The sequence below is a fragment of the Polistes canadensis genome, unplaced genomic scaffold (genome assembly GCF_001313835.1).
Source record: "Polistes canadensis isolate GaletaPanama2010 unplaced genomic scaffold, ASM131383v1 scaffold_58, whole genome shotgun sequence".
Taxonomy (NCBI): Eukaryota; Metazoa; Arthropoda; class Insecta; order Hymenoptera; family Vespidae; genus Polistes; species Polistes canadensis.
In genome coordinates this window covers 507,741-534,793 of record NW_014569605.1, presented here as the reverse complement: position 1 = coordinate 534,793, position 27,053 = coordinate 507,741, and the positions used below count along the sequence as shown (strand labels likewise).

The 27,053-nt window shown below is 43.4% G+C and overlaps 1 protein-coding gene and 1 long non-coding RNA gene across 7 annotated transcripts in view; one reads left to right on the top strand and one right to left on the bottom strand.

The window, feature by feature from the left end:
* LOC106785873 overlaps positions 1 to 6,538 on the bottom strand; it is a 48,525-nt gene extending 41,987 nt beyond the window's left edge. For 3 of the 5 annotated variants that reach the window (XR_001381576.1, XR_001381575.1, XR_001381574.1), the window contains exons 1-2: positions 5,223 to 6,538; positions 4,302 to 4,908 (exon numbers count right to left, since the gene is read on the bottom strand). This is a non-coding gene — a long non-coding RNA (uncharacterized LOC106785873). Of the gene's footprint in view, positions 1 to 4,300; positions 4,909 to 5,033 lie in introns of those variants that run through there. The other 2 variants (XR_001381577.1, XR_001381573.1) reach the window with 2 other exon arrangements.
* A 1,266-nt stretch (positions 6,539 to 7,804) lies between these two features.
* LOC106785872 (protein groucho-1-like) overlaps positions 7,805 to 27,053 on the top strand; it is an 86,878-nt gene continuing 67,629 nt past the window's right edge. For both annotated transcript variants that reach the window (XM_014746674.1, XM_014746673.1), the window contains exon 1: positions 7,805 to 9,009. In XM_014746674.1, coding sequence (XP_014602160.1) covers positions 8,950 to 9,009 — 60 coding nt within the window. In that variant the 5' untranslated portion in view covers positions 7,805 to 8,949. The remainder of the gene's footprint in view (positions 9,010 to 27,053) is intronic.

Below are 27,053 nucleotides of genomic sequence, written 5' to 3'. Positions count from 1 at the left end.
AGAAGAAGCTGCCACAGACGAAACGAATCGGTTTCGAGATCACGGAACAGTGTGCGAAAGAGAAATAAAGACAGGGAGAGAAAGAGAGAGAACAGCAACGACTAATTAAACGTCTTAGAGATTTTCTCTTTCCCTAGTCTCATCGAAGAGGATACATTTCCTAAAGTTTCTCTAAATGGTAATGGCAGCTTCGAAAACACACTCGCTGTTCATCTTTGACGTCTGAGTTGTGGCCTCGTGCGAACTACCGTACGAAACGCAGGGATTCTCTGGTTGACTGGTAACCGAAGTAGTAGAGGGTAAAGCTTCGAGAGGGAAGGCTATGTTTTTGACGAGACCGGCTCTCGCTCTCGGTTTCTCTCTCTCTCTCATTCTCTCTCCCTCGATGGATTTATTTAAGGGCGTGTATTCACCAGGAGATACAATGGCAACACGACTTTACGGAGGGTGAAATCTCTCTCTCCTTCTCTCCTTCCGTCTTGCTTGCACGCTTGACGAAGGTTTACAGACGACATCTGCGGCCAGTTTCGACCCCCCGGCGTGACGAAACGTCGAATAACGAATGGGTCACAGAGAGTAGGGAGAATTTCGAGGACAGAAGAGCTCTTTAAGGACGCTAACTGACCGAAGGGTGTGCCGTTGCTGACACAACGCTGCTTCTGTATTATCGAAAGGACGAACTAGGGAGAATCATGAAGCAGCTAGGCGGTAAATCGACCGTTAAAAATCTCTTACACGATTCTGTTGGCATTCTTTGCCTCTACGTTTCTCCCTCACTTCATTTTCTTTTCTTTTTTTCTCTTAGTATATTCCTCGCATTTTCTCTGTTTTTTTTTACCGTATAATCCTGCAACGAAATGGTACTGACCCCTCGATGTCACAAAATCATCTCTAACCACTTTGCTCGTTCCCACTTCGTTGAACTGTTGAATATTGCCTGCCACGTATCGATCGATGTAGAGAAAACAGTGCAAAGCAGAGATGTATTCTGAAATAGTGCAAATTTCCAAGAAGAGGATAGAGAAATTCACGTTGAGATGTAGAGATAACGTCATATGAAAGTTTTCGTTTTCCGTTTTGCGAGGAGTGGCAGAGTGTGTGGGCGCTTTATCGCGCGACGAAGTTTCCACATGAGCTCATGTACTCCCGTAGAGTCGGAACGTCCTAGTAGTACTCTCGAGCTTTCCTACCTCTTGTACATACGTACTACCTACATAGATACAACGAGTACTCTCCGTGCCGTTGTAACGATCCTTGTGGTGGTGGCGATGACGATGCTGGTGTAACTTTACAAACGTACATTACGCGTCTCCTCCGACTGCATGGTAAATGCGTTGTCGCGCGCACCGAGAACACTATAACACTATATTCGAGCACGCGTTACCCGCCGTGAGTACACGTGTACAATGTGCACCGTGGTACGCGATAGTAGGATCTGGGCCAATGGCGTGGGGCATAAGGGTGACGTTATTTGATTATCTTCGACGTCAACGATTCGCCCTTCTATTTGCGCGACAAAGCTAATGATAATTTATGATGACTGAATAGAAAGACGAATAGAGATAGAGACACAGATAGATAGAGAAAGAGAGAGAGAGAGAGAGAGAGAGAGAGAGAGAAAGAGAGAGGGAAAAAAAGAGAAAGAGAGAGAGAAGCAAAGTAATTAGAGGGTCTCGATAGCTCTTTTAAACATCGATAACGAGCGTTCGTAAAGCATGCCCTGGAGATTTCTCGAGCAACCGAAGGCCCCGTACACTAACAAAGATTTATCTTGTACGCTTCGTCGAACGCAAAAGGATACCGATCTCTCTCTCTTTTTCTCTTTGTCTCCCTTTCTCTCTTCGTTCGTCGCGATTCATAGAAGCGAATATCAGCACTGCGAAAGTTTGTGTTGAGCACCGATACAATAGAGAACACTAGACGAAAACGGTAGGGTTCTCCTCGCGCGAAAGGATCCACTCGATGCGAGTGCTACTTCGTTGAGCGTTAGTCGACGGTACCTTTGTAAAGCTATAACTCGAGTTAATCGTGTCGTTCGAAGTGTGTGTGAGAGAGAGAGAGAGAGAGAGAGAGAGAGGGAGAGAAAGAAAGAAAGAGAGAGCAAAAGTGGGAACACGATCGATTCACGAGTCTCTTTCGTTATCGCTTACGAAACGTAGCGAGAAAGTCGATTCTTTTGCGATAATCGTGGCTTTCGAGCTTAATTTCTCGAGATAATTATTATTACGGCACGTAAATAATTTCATAACGAGCGAGAGAAGAAGCGCGCACGAGCCGTTCTCAAATTTTCGCAGCTCTCGCGGTAATTAACGAAATACAAATTGCAAGGAACGCGTTCCCACGCTGGTGAGGTTCATAAAGTGAGTAACGCGCTCTCCCTGTCCAAGCTCATTAATTAATTCAGCTCCATGAATAAAAAGAAAGAAAAATAAGGGGAAGAATGGAAAGGAAAGAAAAGGAAAGAAAAGAGCGCGAGGAGACGGAAGAAGACAAAGAACCGAGTAAAAGATGCGTAGGAGGGGGATTGAAGATCGTAGAGGGTCTTCCTCGAGTTACCTGCTGGTGCTGGTGGTGGTGCTGATGGTGGTGGTGCTCGAGCCGGATCCATAAATACACTTGGCCGTGTTAATTCCGTGTGCCGAGCACGAGACCGAGCAAGAGACCGAGCAAGAGCAGGCGGTCGAGCAAGCGGCCAGGCCACTACCGGTATTAACCGAGTCCAACGACACGCGGTTACACCGCGAAAAGGGAGATAATTTCGAGCTTGGCCCATCCTACCTCGAGCCAATTTGTCTCCGGCCGTCGGATAAAACGTCGACGTAGCCGGCTGTTATTTGTAATTTGGATAACGGTACTCCGCGTTTTGTGCCAGAACCGCGGAAGACATTTGTCAACGTACTCGCGCACTCGCGCGAAACTCTTTTGCCAAAAACTTTTTTTCCTATTTTGTTGAACACTTTTATAAAACGTTAGTCGCAGCAAGCCCGTTTAACCATCGTTTCTCATCTTTTCTTTTCTTTTTCTTTTTTTTCTTCTTCTGTGTTTGGCCAAACTTCATTCTGCCCTGATCTTTTTTTTTGCTCTTTCACGTAGCAAATATCATGTTCGATCACAAGAACGAGCACTGGAGATCCATCGAACTTAATTGCTAACATCGTTCGACTGGGAAAGCTTTCGTTTATCCATTAAGCATCGAGTTCGGTTCTATTCCACCGACAGTCAGCAGACATTAGCCAAATGTTCTCCCCTCGATCGACCACCGTGTCGAGGAGCGACCTCGAGTCGACCCTTCGAGCCTCGTCTAGAAATTCGATCCTTTGGGATAATGCTGGCTCTTCATCGAGCTCCGGAGAAAGAGAAAGAGAGAGAGAGAGAGAGAGAGAGAGAGAGAGAGAGAGATGAAAGAGAAAGAGACTAAACGTGATTCCTCGAATCTCGGATTATGGTGTACGAAAACACGTTGTACGCAGCGTGTCGCGTTAATGGTTATGGCATGGGCGTGATGTTTACCACTCACCGCTCGTTAAGATTTTTATATATATCGCGATCGATCCGACGAAGGTCGACTCCTTGCGATCCGATCTTGCTATAAAACGAATCAAGTTTTCTCGGAACAGCCTTTTGCTCGTAGCTCGTAACTACTTTTCAGCTATGGATCACAGCATATCCGGCTGGTCCTAAAGTCAGTATCTCTTCTCAAGCTGTTCGTTTTATTCTCTCTCTCTCTCTCTCTCTCTCTCTCTCTCTCTCTCTCTCTCTCTCTCTCGCTTTCTGTTTGTCCTGTTTTTCTCTCGATGGTATACATTAATGAAGCTCGAAGTGGTCGATCGCGTCCTCTTGGCAACGTCCGACAGTCTTGGCGTTGCCGAGTAGGAGTCGAGCCTCTTACGAGATCTCCTCTCATGCGGTTGGATAAAGTGGTCGCTGGTCGAGAGCGAGAGAGATTCAGAAAGAGAGAGAGAGAGAGAGAGACGACGCGGTTGCCCGGTGCACTCAACCAATTATAATTAATTACGTCGGCCCCTTCGTATATAGACCGCCATTTTCAAGGAGGAAATTCTCTCATACGATGACACTAATAGAAAGCCCACCTGAGGCGCTTCCTACGAAAGGTATTCCCGGATATAACGACTTCTTTTTCCGATTCTAATTTTTATCGAAACAACGATTGATACGCACTAGGGAAAGAGACGAATTTATCTCTTTAGATACCACGTATCTTAGCTTTTTCTGTCTATCTCATAGATTATTAAGAGCAGCGATTTAAGATAAGGATAGATCGTGTAAACGATAATACCTACCCATCGGCCAAGTTTGGCGAGTTAACGAGCTCAAAGCTGTTGACTCTTTTTCTTGTGCAAAGGTAGATTTCAAAGGGGTCTAGTGTCACGTTTTTCTTTATCTTCCTTCCTGCGATACTTCTATCCTCTTACACGGTCGAGCGGTCCGCGTTGCACGATCTGGCAGCTTTTCGTAATTCGCAAGATCCGCGATGATCGGGCAAGGTCGCCGCAGGTTGAGAACATCGGTGTGGTTAGCCGCGGCGACCGCAGCGACTGGTTCTGCCGCCTATTGGCGTCTCTCTCGCTATCGCTTTTCACGGCATCGTTCGGTCTCTCTCGCACTTGCTCGCGTGCTTCTCGTCTACGCGCCACTTTCGTTCCTTTTCCCTCTCGGTCGCGCTTTGGCCAGAGTTCGGTGAGTACCGCGCAGAGCCGCGCCGAGGACACGTATCCACGGAGCGAACACGGTGAACACGCAAACCGGCTGCGGCAGGCGGCAAGCGGCTGGCAAGGCGGCTCTGTATAAACCGCAGCCGACCAAGCGCGACCGACAGCTACGCCAACACTCTACGGTACTGCCTTATATTCCTTCTTCGCCCAGTGGAAAGGAGATAAAGAGCCACACCTGAGAAAAGAGAGCAAGAGAGTGAGTGAAAGAGAGAGAGAGAGAGAGAGAGAGAGAGAGAGAGAGAGAGAGAGAGAGAGACAAAGCAAAATACGCTCACGGTTCTCGCGATAAACAAAACCCACCGTCGCCGCGGTACGTCACGTATTTATTTCATTAAGGGTAGGTCCCGCGCCATCGCCTCCGCCATGCACCAACCGACGAATATACGACTCCGAGAATCAAAGAGGGAGGCAGAGAGAGGGAGAGAGAGAGGGAGAGAGAGAATGAGAAAGAGCTCTCGCGTATATATAATCACGCACATATACACCTACCATCTCGCGTTCCGCGAAGCATGACAATGGGGTTTTCTAATCCTTCTTTGGATTAAGGGTCGAAAGCAGAGCTCGCTGTACGGCAGAGCGAGAGAGCTTCAGGTAATGGGATCGACGTTTCGTTATGTTACTTTTCCATTCTCATCCTCGGCCTCTCTATCTTCCGACTGGCGCAGCACCACCGCCGCCACCGTTACCACCACCGCTGCCACCATCACCACCACCACATCACATCACCCTGAACAGCCTTTGCTGTTTCGGTTCGTAGGGTCCATCCCACAGAGTCCTCTTCCACCTCCTCTTCATCCTTCACCAGCACCACCTTCTCCACCTCCTCCCTCAACCGTGTTTTTCCTCGTGTAGCCCCCTATTTTTCATGTTTCGCTGCGGCTTCGCGTAGCACCTTCATTTCGTATAGCTATGGCCATAGAGAACGCGAGAAAGAGAGAGAACGAAGAAGTCCGCGCGGACCAAACGCGCGGACGTCGATCGAAAAAGTCACGTCGAGGATTGGACGAGGACGAGCTCTCATTCGAGTCTTTGCGCCGGTAGCACAGAGTGGTAGGGAGTATAAGGCTACGATTGGCCAAGGCTCGCCTACGAGGGTTCCGATTGGTCGAGGCGTCGTAGTAGAATCCACGCGGACGGCTTCCCTTACGAGGCTGCTGGACGATAGCGGCAATCAAGTAGGAAACTGCTTGGGACTGTGTGCTGCGCGATATTCACATAGGGGCATCCCCTTACCACACACGCGAGCAACCCGGTCCTCACTACTTGCGCATGTACGTTCGCAACCGTGATGAGGGAGTGAGAGTGAGATACGTGCGTCTACATATATTCTATTCACGGAGAGAGTGAGAGAGAGAGGAAGTGAGAGAAAGAGAGAGAGAGAGAGAGAGAGAGAAGAGAAAGCATGCTTACTCTCTCTTGCCCTTTCTTCCTTCCTATCCCTACCCCTTGTTACTCTCTACTCTCGCTCTCGCACTTTATGCAGCCACGGTATGTAGGGGTTGGGAAAACGGGTGGAGGCGCCATATTTGTGGTGGTATGGGAGGTGAGGGAAATCACGAGTACCGAGAGAGAGAATGACGTGGGGTAGTGGGAAGGTGTGGAGGGGAAGGTAGAGGGAAAGAGCGAGTTTATGCGGACATCCGTGTCAGCCCGGTGACGGCCATTTTGCGAAAAACTTTCGATTTGTTTGCACGCGTCGGTTGAAGGGGGGAGACGAACGACGGCTAATACTCGCGCGTATGTACGCCACGGCCGCGATTTCGTCGATCTATCCACCTATCTATGCTTCCAATGATCCTGTCTTCTTCTCGGTATATACTTACCTCCACTTGGAATCGTTCGAAGAACCATACAATACCGAGATCGTCTTCTTCCTTCATCCATCGATTGATACTTTCCTTGAAATAATCTAAGCCATCGACTAGACTCCTGAATAGTTTAAGGGGGGAGTAAGATACGTAATCAACGTCGATAAATGTATACATAGGTATACTTACTTACTTTCGTTGAGTCAGTCGCTATTTTTAAATTTCATCTCCTGCGGCGGCGTATCGTTTCGCGTAGTGCAAACAAAATCAGGGCGCGTCGAACAGTGATGGAGGGAAAAAGACAGAATAGAGAAAGAGAAGAAGCTTCGACAAAATATTCACGAAGCCTTCTTCCTCTCTTATCGGCGATGAGCCATGCACGAGTCGTGACTAATTTCGATCGTTTGTAGAACCGCCAATGACGACGTAAATACATATATACATGTAGTGGAGTATACGTAGATGGGAGTAGCGCAACTTCTCTCCTCCGTATTTTGCACGAGAAATGCTAGGAGAAACATATAGTCGTAAAATAAGACGAGTTCGAGCATGCTAGCGCCTGACGCCTTAGATACTTCATGGAAAAAAGAATAACAATAGAAAATAGATGGTGTTTCTTTTTCATTTTATTTTCGGTCTGTTAGACGCTACGTTTTAATAGAAGTTTCGAACGGCCCGTCATCGATTTGATCTCCCTGCGATCGAAAAATAAAAACGTCGAGTTTGATCGTGTTAACTCGGTAGAGAGCATTAAAATCAACTTGGCTGAGGAACATCCAGCCATCGGAAAGCGCGAAAGGGCATGCACGCGTCAGCTTCTACGTGTGAGTGGAAAGAGAAAAAGAGAGAGAGAGAGAGAGAGAGAGAGAGAGAGAGAGGATAGAGAGAGGAAAGTACTATCGAGGAAGGGGGCGCATCAGAAAGGGGAGAGCATCGTAGCGACGTTTTAACGAGCCGTGATTTTCGTGCTCGCCTTTTCGAGGCCCTTACATAACGCGACTTAATTGTGAAGGAGCTATCGCGCCGGTTAATACGAGCCTTGAGGACGAAGAGAGAGAGAGATAGCGCGACAAGGAGATGGAAACGACAGAGACGATGGAGACGATGGAGACGACGAAGACGACGACTACGTTCGAGGGGCTGCTTGGCGGGTCTAAGTGCGGTGAAGCGAGGCAGCATTGCTGCTGAAAGAAAGAACGAGCGATACCTAAGAGAGAAAGAGAGACAGAATCAGAAAGAGAGAGAGAGAGTGAGTGAGAAAGAATGAGCGAGGAGAAGGGCGAGGGATAGAGATTGTGGTGGAAAAGAGATAGAAGGAGAGCGAGTAAGCGACCCATCGAGTGGGGAGAGTCGCCGCGCAGAGTGGGGATACATCCCCACTACTTCGGCGTCCATCAGTCGCGCCGTGTACGTCGTTGGAAGAGGTTCTTTTGCGTCGTGAAACTTTACAAGTATACGACGCTTCGACACGATCGCGCGTTTTTTGTTCAGAAGCTTCGAGTTGGAAGCGCGTGTGTGTGTACGGAGTATAGTTGTTTAAAAAGTGTTCAGTGAATGATAGGCGAAAGGATCATACCAGTGAACATAATTGTGTTTTGTTTCCCTCGGTGTAACTGTGAGTACGAAGAGTAACGGAATTATCGACCTCAGGGACAATGGTGGGTGGAATAAATAAATCTTTCGGAAAATTCGAGTTACTATCTCGCGGTGACACTAAATCGTTTTACGTTCATTTTTGAAAAAGCATATTTTCGTTGGCGTCTTTCCGCGTACGTTTCTCGTGGTTCCGTTCGTTTCTGTAGCTCTCTATTTTACCGACTGACCTGAAAGTGGGAAAAGGACGTGATACTTGCTAGCCGGCCACGACGTCTTACCTATCACCGCCTTTGAATAATTCTTTTCTATTCCTTCCAGTTCTTATTAGCATTTTGTAGTAGTTGTTTTTATTGGCTTTATCGTGATTTTCGTGGACGCTGTCGTTGCCTTCGCGATTCGGATCAACGCGAACCGGATCGATGAAAAAAGGAGGTGTTGAGGAGGAACGTGGAGCATGCCGATGGATCCTTGTCGACGAAAAGAAATTGTGATCGTAGTTCGGAGGGACGCTTGGATCGTCCAGAAAAATCTTTCTACGAGGGCACGCCGTTCCAGCTGTTCCAGTCGTTCCAACCGTTCCAGCCGTTTCAACCGTTCCTCATCGACAGCATAGCCCGCGCGAGTTTTCGCCGTTTGAATTCGGCGCTACTCTTTTGTTTTCTACTTTCTAAAGTAGTCGTTCATAAATTCCGTGTAGTTATCTTTTTGCGCTTCGGTGAATCGCGATGACGCGACCTTGACACTCCCAAATTTTTTGGATATTTTTTTTCGTGAAGGAAGATAACCAAGGAGCCTGGACAAGGAATATTATTATGTATCCCAGTGCTGGAATCAACGCGGCTGCGGTGGCTGCTGCTGCCGCGAGGCATCCGGTGAGTACTAAATTCATTTTTACCTTTCTTTTTCTACTTTTTTTTTTTCTTTTATTCCTTTTACTGGACTTTTATCATTAGCATCGAAGTCATCCAACTGTATAGTCAGAAAGTCGATGCACTGAACGAAACGCTTCTTTTTTTACTTTATACCTGCTTATCAGTTACTATTTTCCACTTGTGCGATATATACTTGCCGTCGTTTCGGCTGAGCAAAACTCTTTTCGTACAATTGCAAACTTTTCTCGTTTTGAGCCTTCTTTAAAAAAGATTTTCTCCCGTTACTTTCCCTTTTTTTACCTCTTATTTGATACGGTAAAAGGTATGGTTTACTTGAATATATTGCTTTTTACAATAAAGCTTCCTAATTTTATTGCTACGATTCAAATAACTTTGTAAATCCATTTTCCTATTTATTTATCGAGTTATTCGACACAATATATGTCTTACAGATGTCAAACTTTGCTTCTACAGCCTTGTAGAATTTCTTTCTGTTAATACCACAATTATTTTTTGTAGAAAAATACAAATAACATTTATTTCCTATAAATTTGAGGATTTTTTTCACCGCACACTAAGAACCTTTAATCGTTACAAAAGTCATTTTCTTTTCTTTTCTTTTCCCACACAAACTTTTGTTATTAGAATAAATGTCCGTGTATTTAAATATTCTCGTTCCTTCGAAAGCTGAATAAATTTTTTAAAGGCCACCGAGGTGTAACGCCTTTTTTTAATCAAGAAAAATATGCGTGCTAGGTGATTTTTGCAAGTAACAACTGTCGAAGGCAAGGAGTTATAAAAGAATGTTGCGTATCGACTACGTGCTCTAACATGATGCAAACATCACGCCTTCGATATTCTTTTTATTTTTATTTTTTTATATTTCTCTTTCTCCCTCTCTTTCTCTCTCTCTCTCTCTCTCTCTCTCTCTCTCTCTCTCTCTCTCTCTCTCTCTCTCTCTCTCTCCCTTCCTTTCACATTCACTTGAATATCGTAGAGCCGGTTCGAATTCCTCTTGCAGTGCGTTTCTCTTTACCGTAGCCTGCATATTTATCGAGCGACTCTTTCGAGATGATTTATATTCCTGATTTACATTGTTGTTAAGCTCGTTAACCTTGTCTCTTTCTCTCTTTCTTTTTAAGTACACATTTGTACATACGTCCATCATATCGGATAAATTATATTTGTAGTACAAACGAGAAGGAAATACGGAGATAGGGAAAAGAAGAAAGAGAGACAGAAGAGAGATTGTGGTAGGGGGATAGAAATAAAAAAATTAATTCTGTATAAAATATAATATATGCAAGACGGAGAAGATGATTGTCGACGGAAGCAGCACGTTCCATCGGACGGTTTAATTAAAATCGACGTTGAATCGCGCCTCCCTTTATTATTATTTTCTTCTCTCTTCTCGATTCGTAAAGATATTTTTTCAAAAGGGGTCGCAGGTACCCTTCGCATTATAGTCGTTGTTATTAGGTTTGAGCGATTTGTTCATCGTAACTCGATCCAATCGAGGGGGACGGACTTGCTTGGTTTCGCGCGCACACACACACTCGTAGAAAACATAGCATCTCTTTCTTTCTATCCTTCTCTTCCTCGCACACGTACATACGCCACATACATGCGCGGTCGCGCGCGCGCACAGACACACACATACACTTTAATGCATGTATATAGCGACATACACCAGCGATTCTGGTCACGTTCAGTGACGTAGGCAGTGGGCTGCGTTACAGCAGTACCTCGATCGTCCATATTCTATTGAGTTACCCTTCAAAGAATTCTTTTTAACCTGCCAAATTGCTGCTCATGGCACGAACTCTATTCTCTTTATTTTTATTCCTTCCGTTTTTTCTGTTTTTTTTTTTCTTTTTATCGTGTAATTTGCTTCGAGGAATTTCAACGTATATTAGTCTAATAAACGCGTACTAATAGTAGACATATTCTTGTTAGCAGAGATTACATATATCTATCTATATATTCATTAATTTCATCGTATCGTTTTTATCATAAAAGGAATAAGTATACGCGGAAATCCATTGACGTACATAAACGATATCGAAAGATCCCATTATTTTAATCTCGTTTGCATTTGGTTTCCTCGGGCGCTCGATTACCTAGAGATTCCAAGAGATCATGCTGTGAAACAGTGGAGAAAAGACGATGTCGCACGTGTTCGTCACGAGCGAGCGAGTTAACTCGACGCGCATCCTATGTATATAATATATATATATATATATAAATATATACTCACTTACTTAGGTACGTATGTAGGTATGTACGTATGTAGAAATGACTAGCATAAACGGCTCGCGTAAGCGACACGTGCTCCTGCCGACCCGGACGCACGTGTGCAGACCTCTTTCCCGCCTCCACCTCACCCCATCCTCCTATTTCGAGGTATCGAGAGATGCGTGGGCGACTTGTAAATTCTCTCTCTCTCTCTCTCTCTCTCTCTCTCTCTCTCTCTCTCTCTTTTTTTCTCTTCTCTTTAGAAGCAATGTCTTGTATTTTGTAAATTCATCGGTGTTGCTTTAATTTTATTATTTATTTTTCCTCGCAACAATTTGTTCTTTGTATTTTTTGTAAAACGCGATAATATTTTTATAGAAATGAATCCCTTAACGCGCCCAGTACGCTCGAATTAATTAGTCCGGATGATAGGGGTAGAACTGTGCACACTCGAGTTAACTCGAGTAACGTCGTATTTTATGTTAGCATAATGTAAGTACTTGTATGCTTAAATAGACTCGAGTAATGAAAAATAATTTTTAGGAAGTGGTTATATTACAGAAGAAGTATTTATTTAGATATTCGTATAATTTTAATCTAATTTGTAATCATTGTTGTAATATTTCGGAATTTTCTTTTTATAGATACGCTTTAAAGTGTCAGAAAGAAAATGTTCTCGGTACATTACGTTAGTTGTCCCATCATTTCGCGATGATTTCATAATATCGTTATGAATATAGGAAGGACAAAAAGTGCAGTTGACGATTCTTGATAGTCGCGTTAGAACTATGACATTAATATGCTATTGTAAAGCATTTCAAAGAAACGACAGCGATAAGAAAACAGACATTTCCCGTTTCTTTAAATAGAATCATTGAACGAGGCAACTGTAGGGTGCTTTGACGAAGACGATATTATAGATCCAATTTCAACTACGTCAAATTTTTGGCAACGTTTAAACCAACGTTACTTGTATTGCGAGTAGTAAGCTCGATGAACGAGCACCTTTGGCATCGAGATTTGTTTTTGCCCGTGCCAAAAATACTGCAACTTTGTGCGGATTTCTCTCTCTGTGTGTATTTGCAAGACGTTTGCGTTAATCGCACAAAGATTAGAAGATGGATGGATGAACGGATTCATTACATATACACTTTTCGTTATTTCTAATTTTCGTAAAAATAAGACTGCAGGCCGCCAGTTGGATAGTGTTGGTTTAGATCAAATTATACTTTTCATCTGATTCAAATCGAAAAAATGACAAAAATAATGCACAGTTTTTAAATGATAATAAAACGACAATTAGATTATTGAAAGTTGTTTAAATATTAGAAAAGTTAAATAGAAAGAAAATAAATAGATTGTTTATGAAAAATTTATTTTTTGTTTGATAAAAAATAAATAGGAAACGGTGAGAGAAAGAGAACTCAATTTGATAAACGAACAATAATAATTAATCTAAAATGGTTGAAATATTAGAAGGAATAATATTCTTATAAGCTACGTGTCGAATTTGACGTGTTTATTATAGGACGACCGAGCTGTTATAATCTCGAGTTTGTATATAAAATAAACATACGTATAGAATATATAATAGTTCATTCATTTCAATTGCTATGAGAAGATCGGTGACGAAAATTATTTTCGTTCGTAATCTTGCAGGTAGTAGACCAATGGTAAGACGTTCTCAATTGAATATATTCTTTTATCAAATAAATCTGTGTGCTTTTCATTTATAAATGCTTTTTATTATAAACCGTCATCAAGATATTTATTTTTTTTCTTCACACAGTGAGTCGAATTATCGTAAACTTTTCGAACGAATTTATTCCTCTCTAACATTAAAATGATTATATTTTTGTTATACATATTTTTTCCCTAAAACCGTCAAAAAAGTGTTCATTGTGTTGACAAAATATTTTTTCCCAAACGTATTTTCGAAGAATCAACAAACGATCGATTAATATTTATTGCGTTTATTTCTAACGCCGTCGTCCAACTTCTATCATTTTAAAAAGGATAAACAAAAGTTTTCACCGATTAACATGGAACATCGTGTAGAAAATGTGAAGATGTCTGTCGCGTAGTTCGTCGACTTAATAACGATAATCGTGATTCTTTGCAAGAGCGAAGAAAAAAGAAGGATAAAAAGGGGGGAAAGAAAAAAAGAGAGAGAGAGAGAGAGAGCGCGATAGAGAGAGAAGTCGGTCATTACAATGTATTATAATGGTGTTGTCGGGTAAGAGGGAAACTCCGATGGAATAATGAAAGCTTCATCTGGCCCATCCCTAATAACAGGCGTTACACCGGATGCGGCACGGCGATATTGTAGCACGTGGAGAGATAGACTGGCAGGCAGACAAGCACGAGCAAGCGAGCAAGCAAGCAAGCAGGCAGGCAAGCAAGCAGGCAAGCAGGAGGCAGCTTGATATATAGAAACGAGACGAGACGAGACGAGACGGAGGGAGGGACGACTCTGTGAAAGGGTCCTCGTAGTACCTCCTCCTGTCCCTTCGTGTCAGCGTCATGAAAGAAACGTTCTGATATCCTTTTCTATTCTGACTAATTCCTCGTTGCCAGATTATTTTTCCACGAGATCAGTTATTCAAAATAAAGGATAAGTACGTATTTAACTTCGGGTTTAGTCGTACAAAGTAAAATTCGATCGTTTCGATTATTTTTATTTTGTACAAATAAAATGGAAAAAAGAAAAAGAAAATAGAAAGAAAGAAATATAGATTGGACGCGGATGAATATAGAATAGGAAAAATACAGGTCGCATTAGATGGACATTACATTCCATAAAATTCGCGCGCACGTTCGCGCGCAGCAGCGGAGCCCGGCTTTCGGCAAATATTGATACCTTTAATCGGCTTGTTTGCGCCGACGCGTCGCTCAAATGTATACGGTGTGTGCAGCTGAAAAAACTCGATGTGCTCGACAGACTGGAAGGTGTACGAGAATGTACGAGAGAGAGAGAGAGAGAGAGAGAGAAAGAAAAAGAGAGGGAGGGAGAAAGAGAAAGAGAAAGGGAAAGAGAGAGAGAAAGAGAAAATGCGATCGGAAAGAGAGAAGAAGAATCGGCCATCTTGCGTCCCTTATCGTTGGTTCGTTCGTTGGTTCGTCTGCGCGGAAATTCGAGGAAAATTCGTACCGATAAAGCGGCCCGTTTGAGACGCGGCCGAGCGTATCAGACGGCCCGTTATTACCGGAATCGACGATGCGTGACTTCCGTTTCGGAAATTTTCCGATTTCTAAACAGATTCGACCGAATTATTCGAGAAATAGAAAGAGAAAGAGAAAGAGAAAGAGAGAGAAAGAGAGAAACGTTATTCTTACTGATTATTCTTTATTCTTATCGTAATAGAGCGACACGAAACGCTGCTTAACGAGGCATTATAATGAGAATTGAAATTACCGTCGATTTGTACAAGTCAAATTGTGCAAATACATATATTTAGTCTTTTAATAGGATACGTTCTTTGAAATCTCATTTGTCATATTAATTTATCGCTCGTATAATAACGATAGCTACTCTGGAAGTAAAGTATCAACGCGGAAAGAGGATCGCTAACGTATTTCAGAGAAGGAGGAGGAGGAGGAGAGGATAGGAGATAATGTCGGATGACGTGGGCGTGGAGATCGAGGGCTTGCGAGCGTGCACGACGCAGAAATATGGAATCACGGGTGATATCTTGAGCGTCACGTCGTCCATTACGCCGATGCGGCCGGTAAATTTCACGCATTATACTCCCATTATACGTTTCCTGGGGCAGGAAAGGAGCGAGGAGAGAGACAGAGAGAGAGAGAGAGAGAGCTGCGTCGAGAGGGAGAGAGGAACCTCACGATATATAGACTCGCAGAGTGTTACGATCCTACCCTTTCTTCCTTTTACTCTCGCCTCGGCCGTAATTACACGTTACATGCCGCTTCGTCGACGTAGCGAATGAATATAGGGAGCCAGAAAACCTACGTGCGTCTTCTATGTAGTAGGACGTGTATGTATAATAGCATTTAAGTGTCTAGAAGTTGAGTTTAAGATAGATAGGTAGATAGATAGATGGATAGATAGATAGATAGAAAGAGAACGGTTCCACTCGCGCGATCATGTTTTAATTTCTATTTTACATTGCTTCCTCAAACTCAAGCAACACCGTCACTTTCTCTCTTCGCCTACTCATTATACACGCTTTACAAAGCTTCACTCGATATTATCGACACGGCGAACGTCTATCTTGCTATCGATCCGTGCCACAAAACGGCCCAACTCTTTTCTTTTCTTTTCTTTTCTTTCGTTACACCTCGGTCCTCATCTTTAATGCGAATCTACGATTTTATGTTTAACGAGATTTTTTTCATGTACAACTTTGTAGAGTTATTATTTCCTAATGTTTCCGCTTCTATATCTATGTTCGGTGTACTCTAATCGCGTTGAGAAACCCTATGCACACACACACTCACACTTTCTCTCGAACACACACACACACACACACATATATATAGTACTCGCTAACTGCTTACCCTTAATTGCCGCGCGCTTTACAGTAATCATGTTAATATCCGATAGCTATTAAGTAGGGTCGCTAGAAAACCAATAACTGCTGGTAAAGGGGACTTGGATGGTAATACGGTATCGTCGAGCAACTCAATTTACCACGCGTTATACCAGGCATGACGAATAAATCGATTCACTGAAAGCTAACTCAACTTATATTATTATTCGCCAAAATTATCACGCGAAGCGAGAATTACGACGCCATTTATTTTTTTTCTTCTGGTTTTTTTTTATTAACCATAAAACCATTTAATCGAGTACCACAAATTTTCTATAGCCGAAGAAAAAGGGTCCTCCTTGGAATTGCTTGTTCATCTTTCTCGACTCATTTATCGCTACTCGTGCATTATTAAATTGTGGACTTTCGACCATGAGAATCACCCGACGATGATAATAGAGTAGTAGTAGTAGGAGGAGGAGGAGGAGGGTTGTCTTCTGGAAGAAGACGGAAAAGATCGTAAAAGTCGAATCGCTGTTTATGTATGTACGATAAAAATTTAGAGGATACGTAAAAGAAGCCAATCTTTCTTACTTTTACTTTTTGCTTTTTTTTGTCCGCATTTCTTTGGTATAAAAGCGTAAAAGCGTATACGTAAGTGTAGTAAATGTCTACGTATATGGCATCTAGAGCACGACGTTAAAGAAGATAAGTCGATCGTTTGGTCTTACGTAACTTCGATGTCTCACTTCGTCTCTCCATTTCTCTCTTCCTTTCAATAAGACGCCCCGAGATAATTGCTTAATCGAAGAACAAAGTCTATGCTCGGAAGGAGGAGATCCGTTTAATGAGCTCGATCGGTATTCAGAGACATTTAACTAACGAAAGCGTTGGGATTCTTTGAAAGAAGATTTTCTTTAATGAAATTGTACCTTAATGACATTGCAAATTGATCGCTTTATTCACCTTGATAAGTATATAACTCAAGATATTAGTTAGAAAAAGATTACGCGCAAACGAAATATTATTATCGTTAGAACGATTATTATCGTTTTAGTGTTTTCCCGTCGATAAAACGGACAGCTGATTTGAAAGGGGAACGTATAACTGCTGATTCGAGGGTGTCGATGAAAGGGCGAGAAGAAAGATGGCGTGTCGACGATATTTGGTTGCAGGTGCTCGAGAATCGCATAATCCAAGGGTAGCTAAACGAAACGAAACGAAACGGACGAATGGTTGGATGGATAGATGGATGGATCGACGAACGGCTGCAACTGTAAATCCCCCTATCTTGCCAAAATAATCCCTCGGCCAGCACAACAATGGCCAGAAACGAGCCCTCGAGCTCGAAGCGTATTACTTGGGTCCTCGGGGTGCCGTAAATTGGTTCACTACGAGGGAGAGAGACTGAAACAGAGAGAAAGAGAGAGAATTCAAAGAAGAAGGGCTCTACAAAGTACCTTAGCCACGTTCTCTCTTCCGTTGTTATCCCTTTTGGCCACCCTTCTGTTTTATCTCCTGCTCAAATAGACGGAGAAAGAAGATAGCTACTTGTTTTCTTCCACCACAAAAATCCCAGATCGCGTATATAACGTTTCACCTCTAACGTTTTCTCTTTCTCTCTCTCTCTCTCTCTCTCTCTCTCTCTCTCTCTCTCTCTCTCTCTCTCTCTCTCTCTCTTTCTTGGTTACCCTCCATGTCCTCGTTGTAATTTTTCGTCCCGAACGATTCGAGGTACGAGTCGATAAATGTTCGTGTTTAATTCTCGACCCTTCTTACGCGTTACCAACCAGAAAAATTTCGAAATAGATTTAGCGAATCATGTTTCAAAGAAAGAAAGAAAGAGAGGGAGAGAGATCGATAGTTAAATATTCTCGAGCCAATAAATTTGTATCCATCTGCCTGTCGTCATCGTGGTCGTCGTCGTGGTTGTCGTGGTCGTCTACAGCAGACCTCTTGTCAGACGATTTGGCCAGAGTAAAGAGGAAGGATACATGGATATATACACGTCTATATTTACATCTACATTTATATTCTTCTCGCATGCTTTATTTGCCCTCTTATATTCGTCGCTGCTTTACCCCATGCAACGATCACGCTCGCTCAAAGATTCAAGTATTTATCTTTCGACCATGCTTGGCTATAGATAGTTGAACAACAAGAGTAAGAGAAGAAGAAGAAAAAGAGGAGGTGGAGGAGGAGGAAGAAGAAGAAGAAGAAGAAGAAGGAGAAGAAGAGAAGGAGGAAGAAGAAAAAGATACTTTCTATTCCAGGCAAGACAACATCGAAGAGGTCTATCTACACGCTTGAAGCATATAATCCATTGTGCCGACTCGATTGTATTTACGTCTCCGCATATATATTTCTACTAGAATGGAAGGTTCTATCTATCTATCTACCTGTCTATCTTTCTCTCTCTCTCTCTTTTTTTCTTCCATTCTCTTTTACACACTCGTTTTCGTTGAAATAACTCTCAAATTACCTCACATTCCATCGGCTGACATCTCTTATCTATTCTACGAGCTTCTCCTTTCGTTCGCACAACTTGGACGATCTTGTTCCTCTCGTCTTTGTTATCCCCTCATCTTTCCTTCTTCTTCTTCCTCCTCTTCCTCCTCTTCCTCCTCCTCGATCACCTACCACCACGAGAGCATGGTTAAATCCGTCGCTTTTCCGAAGCGCCCACGGCAAAGGCAAGTTGCGGCCACTCTCGTGGTTCTTTTTGCGGTTGGACTACTACCTCTCTTCTTCGAGGTCCATCCACTCCCGCGATTTCTATCAGGGTAAAAGGGACTCGTTCTTCTTACCCTCGATCGACCAACGCGATTTCTCTCCTTCTCTCTCTCTCTCTCTCTTTCTCTCTCTCTCTCTCTCTCTCTCTCTCTTGGATTCGATTACATTACGCTTCTCTTTGCCTCGGGCTCGTTAAAATGAAAAAACTTTTCAATTCTAGGAGAATATAAAAGTCTCGTAGTCGAGTCGGTAGAAGAAGAGCTTGGATCAATTTTCGATCGATTTAACACTAGGAGCAAACAAAAAAAACAAATAAAGAAAGAAAACCAAATTTGAAAAGTAAGAGAGAAGAGAAGGAAACAAAAAAGGAGACGAGTGGAGTGGAATGGAGCGGAGTGGATGGGACTTCGAATTTGTCCCAACAAGAAGGCGACTCGTCGTCGATCCTGCTGAAAAAAGGACATGATTCTCCTTGGAAAGAGGAGGAAGAAACTACGTCGACGATTTTCACGGCTCGTTAGTCTCGCCTTTATAAAATCGAAGCTCGTAAAAGGGAAGAAGGGCGCGTCCAAGAAAGCACGTTGCACTCCATGGAATGCGCAAGAGTGTACATAAGTATTTCGTGCACGTTCCTTTCGAATAATGCCAGCTACTCGACGAGGAGGATATGCCTGTATGCGTGCGCATGTACACGTACATCGGTACATACACGAATGGCGATAAATACGCCTAACCGCTCTGTAAACCTCGCCCGTGAAGATCGCTGCTGAGAAAGAAAGAAAGAAAGAAAGAAAGAAAGAAAGAAAGAAGAAAGGAAGGAGAGAGAGAGAGAGAGAAAGAGAAGAAAAAAGAAAGTCCGTAGAAGCCTCTTCGAGTCCAGTCTCTGACTGCTGTTGCCGTAACCGCTGCTGCTGCTGCTGCTGTTGGTTCTGTTCGTGTAGGAGAATGGCACTAATTGGCATTAGGCTTGGCAGTTTGTCGTGTATCCCCTCTCGTTTCCTCTCTTCCTCTTTCTCTCTCTCTTTATCTCTCTTTCCTTTCGTTTCCAAGACTCTTCTTCCGTGACCGAGTATGCTATCCTATCCCCCCACCCTTTCCTTTCCCAGCATGTTCTTTATCTTCCTTCGTGCCGTAAAAGCGCCTCGAGGCAGGACCCACGATCGCTGGACGATGGTATTACTTATCGTTGTTGGCTGGAGAAAGAGGGGGTTTGGAGGGGTGCAGGGAGGAAAAGAGAGAGTATTGGACGGCAGCGCGCACGCACGTAGGATACACTTAATGATTATCCTCGATCAGGCCGTTCTCGCTCCCGTCCGCGTGTATAAAAGCCGCTCGAGACACGGACGAGTTGGCTGGCTGGTTGGCTGGTTGGCTGGCTGGCTGGCTGGCTGCCTGGACGGCTTCTTTGTCCTTCGATCTTCGTGATTAAGTACGCCTTGTAATTTCTCACTCGAAGACTCCTCGATTATCTTTCGGGCTATCGGGTCGTTAAGAGTCCAACGACGTTACCTCGACACGCACCAGAGTCGATTCCACACGATTATTCTTCCTCGATATTTATTATTCAAGCAGAAAAATTGCGTTTATGAGCTTTCTTTCGAAAGTCCTCCCTCCCCTTTCCCTTCTTTTCTAACGATGTCATGCTGGCTGACATTTATTCTTCTTTTTCTTTTTCTTTTCTTTTCTTTCTCTTAGAATTTTTCTTCGGACGAAAGGGTCCGATCGTTTTTCGTGATCAGTTTTTCTAATCCACTGCGTTTTGTGAATTTACGCAATTTGTTCCCGTTCAAAACGGAGAGGGAGAAAGTAGCATATATATTATGTATACGTACATAGGTCTGACGTGTAGCAACGCAACACATATATCTACGGTAATATTTTCGAATCTGTCGGTCCAGCTGCCGGCACGCCGCTTTTCCGCAAATCTGCTAGGACGTGCAAATATTTGCCGGACGTTCGCCGTTCCTGATCCTTTTCTCCTACTCTAACTCTCTTCGTTGCCTCTCTAAGGTCACACCGTTGGCATGGATACCAATCGCGGAGGGAGAGAAAGAAAGTTCCCTCGAGCAACGATGAGAAACGATCAAATATTTGGCCGCGTAGCAAAGCGTGGATGTTAATCAGTACCGAATACATGTATTTACGTAAAACGTACGCGCGTATACACGCACCCATTGATGTTACCAATGATTAAGGAATTTCACGCGCAAGTGGAACGCGCGTATAGTAGTTTGTTCTCGAATTTGAAATTTGAGCTATCTCGATGGCCAACGACTAAAATCTTCGATTCTATCGCAAAAATATTCTTTTTTTTTTTTTTTTCAAAGAAAAGAAAAGAAGTAAATTCTTGAAAGAATCTTGGCTTATTGTTAGTACATGAGATCTTTTTCTCAGGGTATAGGTAAAGCAAAGGTCAGGTAAGGGAGGATGAATAGATAGAGAAAGAAAGAGATAGAGAGAGAGATAGAGAGACGTCACGAAACTCACTTTGGAATCTCGACGCGAGTCGTCTCGACCGCACGGACGAATGGGAAATTGGCACGTAAACGGTGCGGAATTATTCACCGCTAATGGGAAGATGAATGTTGAAGATAAATTCGCTGCCAGGTAGTACCCGGCCATTAGGCTGTAGTTGCTGCGGTTTACGCTCGGATAATCGACTTTTCTTCTCCGTTTCGCTCTTCTCTTCGTCGACACCTTCTCTCTCTCTCTCTCTCTCTCTCTCTCTCTCTCTCTCTCTCTCTCTCTCTTTCTCTTTCCCTCCCTTTCACTTATTTACAAATTAAGCTTACAAAGCTTGGCCACATCTTGCTCGCCCTTCGCGGCCGATTCAATGACTGCTCTCGACGATGAATCACCGTGAGCGAACGAACGAACGAACGCGAGATGTTTGCGAAGTACACACGCTGCGGTTTTGCCTCCAGCGGAATATAGAAGAGTAATAGTGGTAGTAGAGTAATTGTAGTAGACGTAGTGATAGTGGTAGTGGTAGAAAATGGTCGACCCTCTAACGTCGGTATTATGCGAATTACAAGCGAGATCTGCCTTGGATTCGAAAAAAACTCGAAAATATCCATCCTTCTTGCGACCTTAATCGAGAGTACACGTTCGTTTCTTTATTTGCCGTGGTGCAACGATGATTACGAGTTTCTTAATTATACCAATAAAATAATCTAGAGAGATAGAAAATAATCTAATAAAATAGTCTAGAGAAAGAGAGAGAGAGAGAGAGAGAGAGTGTGTGTTTCGATCGCTTAATCGGGTCTTCGGTAGCAGCGTTCATCTAGTATTCCAAGTACGTCATTTACCCTGAGCCCTACGGAGCAAAGTCCCGCCTCTTAGTCACCCTTCGACACCCTTCGACATACGCTTTACCTCCTATTCCCCAACGTAACACTCCCTTCGTGCTTTGCTTCTAACGAGAAGGATGACGATATCGACGACGACATTGAAAGACACGAAGACACACGGACGTTCCTATTATTTTCCACGAGGGAGATCGTCCGTGACCACTATACGGCTCTGTGATCGTGTATTTTTCCCCCTTCTCTCCCTATCTCCCTTTCACTCCGTCTCTTTCTTCTCTCCCCTCGTTCCGTGATCGCTCGTAATTTTTGGAAGCCAGTCCCGGCCCCTCGAGGGGTTCAGGGCGCTAAGCCGAATTAACATAAGAGCGTGTGTGCAAACAGAGACGCGGTTCGTAGGGTGAATAAGAGGAAGAGAGAGAAGGAAAAAGAGGGAGAGAGAGAGGGAGAGAGAGATAGAACACGAGTAGGGAACGAGAGAGTACGCGAGCATGGTGGGAACACGTGTCTCATGCGGAGATAGTTAATTACTCGTTTGTGCACACGTTTACTATCCTTCTCTTTCTTTCGCATACACATATATACAGAGTTACACATACTTAGAAGCTCTTTTACTCGCTCTTACCCTCTCTGTTCGTTCCGCTCGACGGGATATTAGCGTGGAAGAGAGACGAAGGATGACTCTGAAACGACATTGGATGTACGACGAGGAAGATGTAGAGGGAGCAAGAAAGACAGAAGATTCCTGTTCCATCGGACCGTTGAGACCTCTGCTCTGAGAGGTATGGAGGTGGTGCTACGCTGCTGCTGCTGCTGTTGCATGGAGGAGATGTAGCGGAAGAGGGTACGAGGAGGAGGAGGAGGAGGAGGAGGAGGCGAAAAACGAGGATGAGGTTAATGATATACATGGGAGCTACCGTATACCACTACCGGCTCGATCCCATCTGTAGCTGTTCCTTCTCCACATCTCTCTTCTTCCTTTCTTGCTTTCTAGCTCTCTCATTCTCTTACAACTCTTTATGATCTCCCAGTAAGTCTTTCCTTCCATTCTCTCTCTCTCTCTCTCTCTTTCTCTGTTCGTTTTAACAACCCGTACGTTTCTCGCGACTTGGAATAATCGCTCGGTATTCATACTATCGCTCAAAGTCCTTCTCAGTGAACTCTTTGTGTCTTCTTTATTTTTCTCATTTATGTAGCCCTTCTTTATCTCTTGTTCTATTTTCTACGGATCTTGAATTTTTTTTCTTTCGGTATTAGACGACACCGCCTGAAATTTGACTAATTACTAGCAATTATAAAGCGATTGAGTCTCTGTTTAATTCGTTCATTGGTACTTTTGAGGAAAGGAGAAAGAGAAAGAGGAAAACGGAGAATTGTCAAATCTTGATTGAATCGCTTTTTAATTACTTTCAATCGTTTAGAATTTAAAGTTGTTAGTATGAAAATATAGGTAATTTTGCATATACGAATATTTATGATTACTAAATGAATAAGTTAAATACAGGGGTATATGTAAACATATAGATAATTTATATGTATAATTTAATATATATATATATATATCTGTTTTATTCGAAACGTTTGATTGCTGCTTCAACGACCGAGAGACCGATCGTTTAAGGGGTGAAACGACGAGACTGGAAATATAGAAAGGGTAGACTAGGTAGTTAGTATGCATGAGAATATCGGTGTCTAGCAACTAGAGTTCGTAGTTCCGTAGTACGTACGAATAATATTGGAATTCGGTGCCACGTAGGGAAAGTCTGTTGCGTGCTCGAACACCACGCGACTCTATCTAAAACGATTTATTCGATATAGGTAGTATAACCCGTTATTGAATTACGGATACAAATTTGACCGAGCTAAAGCCTGAACTAGGTCTCAACACTTTTCGAATGTTATTTCGTTGATTTATTAACGATAGTTAAGATTTTAACTTCGTTTAACATAGCAGGACGAGAAGACGAGTAACAGGAATAAAGATTCACGGAGAGAAGGAGGATGATATATATATTTTCTTATTTTTATTTTTTTTTATTTTTTGTTATTTATTTGTTTAGAATCATTTGTATTAATCTCCCTCCTCCGAGGTTCCTTGTCGCCGACTCTTTTCTTCTCCTTCTCTTCCTTCGAAGACTTTATAGTTGTTCGGGGATCTACGAAGACAACGATCTGGTGGTAGTAACGAAAAGAGGAATAGCTAGAGAGAGAGAGAGAGAGAGAGAGAGCGAGGGATAAGAAAAAGGAGTAGGGTCCTCTCTTTGGGACCTCGTTGGGTACCTACATTAGCTGCAGCTTGTTCACAGATAAAAGCAGCCAAGGCTCTTAAAAACGGCCAGTCAACCGATGAGATAGCTTCGATAATGGCGCGACATCGTGGAGACACGGGGGTACATTTTTTCTTTTCACTCTTTCTCTTTTTCTCTTTCTTCCTTTCTTCCTGTCTCTTTCTTGTATGTTTTATTTCCTTGACTGGAGTGAGATGGAACGATCGTAATTCGAGAAACAGGATAAACGACGCGCTCGTTGAACAAAAAACAAAAAAGTAGAAGTATAATCCGTGGGCGATAACATTCTCTCCTTTTCTCTTTCCTTTTTTTCTTTTTCTCTTTTTTTTCCCCTTTTTTCTCTTCTTTTTTCATTCTCCCTCTTACTCTATCGGAAAGTCTTCGCAAACGATATAATTAAGATCGAATCGAGTTTGTTCGGCGCTCGAAAGTTCGTCGATCCCTTATCGAATTTAACACCCGTCGAGTATTTCGAGGCAAATCCCCGTCTATATTTATCTCTTTCTTTTCGTCGTTAATATTCGTAATAGCTTTAAAAGGAAAGAAACTACATCGATTTTTCTCTCTTCTTCTTTTTCTTTTTCTTCGGTCTTTTTAATATACAGGAGAGAGGGCGTTAAAGCACGCGTTATCCCCTAGGGTTTAGAACTTGATCATAGAAATCTTCTATTTATGAGCCGCAAAACAGATCGTTCATAGAAAGAGAGAAATGAACGAGTCCCTATGTAGACAGAGTAGAGGCCGGAGAATCACGATTTAGATGCTCTCGAGTGATTTGGCCGCGTGCTCGAATTTCATTGCCTCGAAAGGGCCACCCTAGAGGAGCGTAGAAGAAGAGGGACGCGTCTACTCGAGGGGTTGAGACCGTAATGACGCCAGATAACGAGATTATCGCGAACCAAACGTGTAGGGTGGGAATAAGCGCTGCCTCTGGAAATTTCATTTCGACGCCACTGTGCCCCTCTCGTAAAAGAAAAAAGGGGAAAGGGAGATAGATAGATAGAGAGGGAAACAGAGAGAGAGAGAGACAGACAGAAAAGGGGAAGGGATACTATCGTTCCCAAGAGATCGAAAAGGGTGACATTGTCGTAAGCGCGTTTGGGAAGTAAGCGTAGAGAATAAGGGCACATTGAAAGGACTCCCGACCCTTTTACAATTCCCCCAACCGTTCAGTTTGACGGTAATTGTAACATATTCGCCCCTCCTCCAAAGCAGTCAAGCTTGACACGAATCTCCTTTAGATCGTTCGAATCCTCCTGAATAGGAAGTGTTCAACGAGATGAAAAAAGAATCTACTACGCAGGATTAAAAAGGTAAACTATTCTTAAGGAAAAAAAAACAGCACATCTTTCGCATCGATCTTTCCGGGATATTAACGATCTTATCTCTGGAAACGGTTCTTGCATATACGTTTTTCTAGTCAGATATTTATCTTAAAGTGTGACGCGAGGGAAAGGAAGATAAGAAAGAGGGAGAAGAAAATCGGTAAAGATCGCGGATCAGAGTACCTCCGGAAAGTGTGTCGTTCTCGATAGGAAAGGGGAAGGGAGGGGTGGGGTGGTGTAGCAAAGCTCGTAAAGAAGCAAGTGGTAATGTTGATGGCTATGCCGTTGATGGTGGTAGTAATAGCGGTGCCGGTAGCGGATGGTGGAGTGCAAAAACGGAGTTTATGACTGTAACAGATTAGGTAGCCGAACTAGCGTAGGGTGGTTCTTGCCGCGCTTCCTATTATCGTTGAGCTTTTGTATTACCTTGCTTTTGTCAGCTCCCTTTTTCTTCTCTTTCTCTCTCTCTCTCTCTTCCTTTTTTTTTCTTCCTTTCTCTGACAGCCCGATGGAAAAGGGGTGCGCAAAGGGAGACGAAGCGTAAGAGCGGGAGAGAGATAGAGAGAGGGAAAAGCAGGACTAGGGGGTGGGTCGAGAGGCAGCGAGCCACGACAGTTGGCCGATATTTGAGCTCCCTTTGTGTTGCTAAAGTACCGCGCCTTATTGCCGTACGCCTCGTCGGACTTTTCGCCTCGTGCTTTTATCGCTCTTCTCTCTCTCTCTCTCTCTCTCTCTCTCTCTCTCTCTCTCTCCCTCTCTCCCTCTCTCTATCTTTTTCTCTTGCACTTTTTCATAGTGACTCTCGACGTACCATCATCGCTCTGTAGAAGACTCGGTCGAGGGTTCGGGGTGGGTGGAAGGAAGGTAGAGAGGAAAAAAAAGACAGGAGTAGGTTCGACCAGTAATTACCCGCTCGGTCCAAAATGGAAGGAAGAACGAGTTTCCTTTGTTTGCTCGTCTTTGCTGCCTTCTGTTCGTTTAACTCCCTTCTAACCTCATCCTTCTTCCCTTTTCAACTCCTTACGAGTGCTCCATTTTTTATTTCCCTTCGACGCGTACGCCTTTTTCCGCTTTTTTTTTCTTTTTTTCTTTTCTTTTTTTAACTTTCTTTTCTTTTACCTTATGTTTCAACTTTGTATCATTGGAATATAATTTTATGTCGATTTATGATGCGTCTCTCGTTTTGAGATGAATATTTTTCTAACATAAGTTACAAATTAAGAAGGGTTTTCCATGATACTTTGAAAAGAGACACTCGGTATATATTTCCTTGGCAAGTTTCGGAAGGAAGGAAGGAAGGAAGGAAGAACGAAAAAAAATAAAAAAAATAAAAGGCAGGAAGAAAAAGAGGGGCTAGGAAGAAAATTTAATGGCGATGGCACTCACGCGAACATAAGCGGGAGCGAAGCGGTTCTCTCTCGGTACTTTATTCCTCAGGCTCTTGACATTTAACTTCCCTCGTAAAACGTGCACGCACGCCATGCCGCTTCTTCTATTCGTTCCTTTCATCGCGCATTTCTCTCTCTCTCTCTCTCTCTCTCCTTTTTTTCTTTCTTTCTGTTTTTTCTCCCTCTCCCCCGCCAGCTCGCGAGATTCGCCCTTTTGTGCGATTAACAAACCTCCGCGCGCTCATCGCTGATAGTTATCGCGATCCTCGCATCCTTTCCA